Raw genomic sequence first — 6000 nt, forward strand, 5'->3', positions numbered from 1 at the left:
ATTAAATGACGATCGTCTTTATTTGGTCAATTGGGGGGCACGACAAATGGTCGAATGAAGAAGAACTAGGGATATTCTACTCAAAATAACTATCACTGTTTATAATATAATTTTTTTGATTTGCTCTAGATTATTATATTCATATTTCATGATATATTTTTTATTAATATTACCAGAAACTTTCTTATGTAGCATATAAATTGTATTAAATTTATTAGATCAACTTCATAATTTCAAGTTTAGTCAAATATTTTTTTAATAATTAAAGCAAAGTATATGGCTCCTAATAATTATTAATATATTTATTAATTATTTTAAAATTAATCAACATAATGTGTTACCAGATGTTCGGAAAGTCATTACCGGTTTATTCGAAAAAAATCTACATAATTTTCAAGAAAACGGAAAAATTTATTTCTTCAAAATATTAGCCATAGGATTATACACATCTTGGCCATCTTTTTGAACTATTTTTAAATTGATATAGTGCGGTTCACCTCGTATTATGCAATAATAATATTAATTAATATAACATAAATCAATTTAAGTTGATTTTAAATCTATTCAGAAGTTCCTTATACTACTACAAATTGTGAATCTCTTTTGATATTGAGATTACTCTACAGCTAGCTAAACTGTCTTTAATCTATTATATATCAAGGTTCAATCACTTGTTTTGCTGTTTTTCCTCATTACCCGTATATGTTGATTTTTATATGACAACCCTACAACTTGTGCAATTGTTTTAGGTCCCAATGGATGCCCCAGAAGACGCGGCCGACAGACGTACACCAGATTCCAGACGCTCGAGCTGGAGAAAGAGTTCCACTTCAACCACTACCTAACCCGAAGACGACGAATAGAAATCGCTCACGCCCTCTGTCTGACCGAGCGCCAAATCAAGATCTGGTTCCAAAACAGGAGAATGAAGCTGAAGAAGGAACTGCGAGCCGTGAAAGAGATCAACGAGCAGGCGCGTCGGGAGCGCGAGGAACAGGAACGGCACAAACAGCAACAGCAGGAGAAGCAGAAACAGAGCATCGGCAGCGATAGCATACACCAACACCACCACGATCCTATGAAGATGAACCTCACTAAAACCGAAAGTTCCTCGGATCTTTTGAAAACCGTAACGAAAGTTCCGACATAATTTTATGGCTTTGGTTAGTGTCGATTTTATGGTGAATGTTTAGTTTCGTTTTTATTTCTCATTATTTTCCTTGAATTAACGAACATTTACAAATGTTATTTTGTTGCTCCTTTATTGGGAGGTCATATTTTAAGTGTATATAAATATTATGTTATTTTTTTTACTGCGGCTTGATATCGAAACCAAGAATGTCCAGGTGTGGTGGTATCAAGCGCGTTTCACAGTTTTTACGTTTCATTATACCGTTCGTGTTTGATGTTTTTCTGTTATACGATAAAACGAAAGAAGAAGAAGAAGATAACAATGAAGAATTCATTGCCACTAGTGCAGTTTAGTTTTGCGCATGTGAAAACGAAAATGAACTTTTGATTATGTCATTATTATTGTTTAACGGACTTATTACTATTCTCCGAAGCTTTAACGCAGAACATTATTATTACTATGATTACTACAGGAAGCCATGCTTTTTTTATTTACAGTGTTGTATAAAAAATCCGTTGTATATACTAGAAGTGTGTTCAAATTATTTTTTTATACTTAAAGTAATTGTAATTGTATTTTTTTATTATTATTATTATTAATTTAATTTCGGAAGGTTGATTATTGATGATCATCTTTCGATGTGTTAACGATCGACCGAAACGGCGATCAAAAAAACTTATTTTTTTATTTAACGTTATTATTTTAAGTAATATTGTTGTGATTTTTTTTGTTATCTTGGGCCTACAATGTTATGATGCGTCGTCGGGTCTCACAACAGATGCCCTGTTATGAACTCGACGACGATCTGTTTGTATTTTTTTTTAATTTTGGCTAATTTCTTTCCTTGACGAAACGTACTATATATTTTGGTTTTGAGGGTTAACTGACTACTGAAGCAATAAATTATTTTTAGTGTAAGATTTGTCGAAGTTGTGTACATTTCGCCTGTTTGTGCGCTTAACAACAACAAAAATAGTTTCACCATGTAAGTACTTAGTTATTTTACTACGCGCGTTTTGTTATGTTTTGACTTTGTGCCAAGCTTTTTTGGAGACTAAAAAAGCGAACGAAAACCGTCATCAAAAACAGAATATATATATATTTTTACAAGTTTCCAAGATATTCATATTTGATGAATGATCAAGCCCATTTGTGAAAATAAAAATATGTTTAGTACTCTATACGTAATTTGGTGTCAGGGTAGAACAAAAAAAAAACGTATATTATAAAGTTTAGAAATAAATATATACTTCAGAAAAGATAAAAAAACTACTTTCAGTAATAAACTTTTACAAATGTATCTCTTAAAGATACGCCACATATATATTATATATTTACTATTAACGAGAAGCAGTCGCAAAGGTACTGCAATCATCAAAGTTTTATACACTTTTATTCCATATTTTTGATCAATCGATACGTTTTTTTACGAAAACTAAACAGAACTCTTTTTGATTCAATATACATATGTAATTAGTTAATATTCAATATAAAATTAAATTTTATAATTTAGTTCAAGGAATCTTTATAGTTTCTGTCACCTTTTTGTTAATGGATAGTAGCAGTACACATTTGAATATTGTTGGTCCCTAGTTAAAACGAGATACACCGTCTACACTCTTGTAAAGAAGTACTTTATTAGATTTAAATAAAAAGAAGAAAGACGAAGAAACAATTGGTGTTATTTCAAATCTTATCTTAAGTAGTTGTTCGGGCGTTTCCGTACTCGAACGTCAAGCAAAAAAAAATACTCCACAAATAGATACGTAAAACTGTACAATATTTCGGATAAAGTAATTTTAAAAGAGAACAAACAAACATAAGCGTAACTGTAAATTTATTTCATTAATGTAAGTCAATGTATATTTCCCCTTTTTCCTTCTTCATCGTTTATATATGTAAAAAAAATCTTTGTATACGCAAAAAGAAGTTTTCGTTTGTTATCTATATACTGTATCCCTATAGGAATACGAATCGAGTTACCCACGATTCAAATTCGATCAAGATATTGATGGATGAAATGGTGACATTTTTTTTTTCTTTTCTGTTGGCATCTAGTGACATTGTTATAGTATTAGACTTTAAAAATATTTCGCGGTAAATGTCGTTTTAAGTGTACAGTTCACTTATGTAAATATTCTTATATATTTAAGGCTGCTTGAAAAGAATTGTTCTTATTTTTTTTGAATTGGATATGAGTAGATCGATTTACATATATTATCATAGTTAACATAACTTTAGTATAGTTGACGATTCTAAATTTCTTTTAATATTAAAAAATATATATTTAATCCCTACATTGTGATTTAACCAACTGACAAAATTTCTTTTAATTCCATCGTTTAAATTATGATGATATATTCTCGATCATCCTATATCCAAAAGCTAACATGCCCGACTGATAGATATATCGCTAAAATGCAGATTGTTTTTTGTTCTGCTGTTTGCATTTATAGCAAATAAGCACAACTAAAGTTATACACAGTGAATATCACAAAAACGAAAGATGAAAATTCGCCAACCACATTTACGATGGTGTTTAAAATCATTTTGCAGAATCCTTGTATTTTTAACGTTTTGTGAAGCTTCATACCTGTGATAGAGAACCTCCACTAAAAGAGAAAAACAAACTAAGTTACATTGATCCCCCTATTAGTATTATTGTTGTTGTGGTTTTCTTTGTTTCCATCTCTCTGCTCTTTGTTTCTGTTTCCTTATTGTTTTATAACATATAATGTGAAAGTGCAATACTAACATTAATTTTTTAAGTTATATGTTGTGCAATGATAAATTTGTTCTAAACAAATAAAAAAATAAAACGTTTTTGTTTGTGACTATCATTCAATGGTAACTTAGTTTTGGAAAAATAGTTTTCGTTGGATTTCGGAAAAGTTAACGCCCCGTACAATTGAATTCTGATTTCCCGCTGTTATTTTCACGACAATTAAAACATTCGAAATCAACTCTCATCGATTCAACTATTTATGAAAATGTTTATAGTATATACTTTTAGGGACTTAAGTATTAAGATATTTCCGTAATTGTATGATGTAAATTAACATTTAAACAATGGCACGACTCTTTAGAAACAAGCCGACGTTCAGTTCGGACGGAGTTTTACTGTTAAAATGATCTCGGATGTATTAGTGACGTAACAACCGTATTCAGACCCATGATATCGTAACAATACTGAAAGTCGCCTGGTTTCGAGACAGTTGTCGATTTGGAAACCCTCAAACCGAATTATTAAAACTAAATAAATGTACTATAAATAGTTAGGTGTATCATTAGAATACAACAGTTAGCTTTGAATGCCATGTTTCTTATATTTAACTGTATAACCTAATATAATGTAAATGTACAGAATGTCGAACCTGAATAAATATTTCTTTGGAAAAACATCATTGTTTTTATTTAAATTATATATTCAATCATTTAATTAAGTATTATTGGGGAAGTTATAACTCTAAAGATAATGATATATCTTTATAAAATGCTTTGATATATCCGAAGATTATTTGCCATAATTTTTGTGCTTCTTGTGCAGAACAAATGACTTATTTCATGGTGCAGCATTTTGTTTGTCCTTGTCAATTTAGTTTATTGAGTACGAATGTATTTGAGAGTCTTTTTATTACATATTTTATTAGATATGATAAGTATATTTTTAATTTTTTGATTATTTTATTTTATTAGGACTGTGATATATATTATTAAGTATGCCTAGTTGACAAATCCAAAATAGAATAAACATGTACAAAATACATATAAGATATAATAAATACAGATTGTACAAGTAAAATAATAATCAATATATAAAACGAGATAAAACATAAATAAATATTATACATTTAAAATATATGAATATATATAAGTAGATTATGTAACACAGCGGATAAATATAAAAACATAGATAAAATATAAAAATAAATAAAGAAATAAAATTAACTTAAAAGCACATATAAAACAATATAATATATTGAGACCAAAGCAGTAGATAAATATAACATAATAGTAGAATATTTTAAATAAATTTCATGTAAATCATGTGTATCAAATATTTTATCGACGTGGATTGAAGTAAAAATATTTTACAGATTTATAGGTATATTATGTCTATCTCAAATAGACCGTAGAGCCTCATATGATTGAAAAACATGTCGGACTGTATTTACTAGTTCACAATAATCAACTAACGGAGGAACATCGCCAGTCATAAGATACGAATGTGAGAACCGACAATGCCCAATCATTAGCCTATTTAACAGGACCTGCTTATACCTATTAGTAGATATAATGTTATAGAAGCAAAAAAGTCTTGCTTAATAAACCACAATTTATTAACGCCCTCCAGCAAGTCCCACTCCAGTTGAAAAAACTATCCATTTTAGTCGTAATAATAGGATATAGATCCTTATAATATGGAAAACTAAGAATATATCTACCGCGTAGAGTGGCTTCTTTAGGTGCTTTGTCTGCTTTCTCATTACCTTTTCCACATGACTAGGGACCCAAACAATTGATATTATTATTTTCCGTACAACAAGATTGTGATAGATATTATAGATGCGAACGATAATAGGGTGTCTAAAACTTGCATTCTCAATTGCCAGGATAGAGCTCACGGAATCAGTACAAATCAACCAATCGCTCTGGTTCTCTGTCTCAAATTGCATATATGCTCCTTCCAAGTAAGCGTTTGGTCGAAGTAAACACCAAGAAACTTTGTACTCTGTTTAACAGGAATTCATAGGTCATTCAGAGTCAAAGAATAAAGCCTTGTACAATGCCGTTTTCAGAAAAAATGCACTATTGAAGACTTTGTAGAGGATATTATAAAACCAGCTACCCGAGTCCACTGAGCAACT

At 30.0% G+C, this 6000-nt stretch overlaps 1 protein-coding gene across 6 annotated transcripts in view; it reads left to right on the top strand.

Annotated features, from left to right (window-relative positions):
* The window catches only part of Abd-A (abdominal-A), a 101848-nt gene extending 97317 nt beyond the window's left edge, over positions 1-4531 (top strand). For all 6 annotated transcript variants that reach the window (XM_076410211.1, XM_076410220.1, XM_076410202.1 and 3 more), the window contains one exon: positions 750-4531. In XM_076410211.1, the coding sequence (XP_076266326.1) occupies positions 750-1150 (401 nt within the window). In that variant the 3' untranslated portion in view covers positions 1151-4531. The remainder of the gene's footprint in view (positions 1-749) is intronic.
* The last annotated feature ends 1469 nt before the right edge of the window (positions 4532-6000 follow it).

This window comes from Rhynchophorus ferrugineus, unplaced genomic scaffold (genome assembly GCF_030347505.1).
Source record: "Rhynchophorus ferrugineus isolate W39M unplaced genomic scaffold, kcgeb_rfMv2 rfM1, whole genome shotgun sequence".
NCBI classification, from domain to species: Eukaryota; Metazoa; Arthropoda; class Insecta; order Coleoptera; family Curculionidae; genus Rhynchophorus; species Rhynchophorus ferrugineus.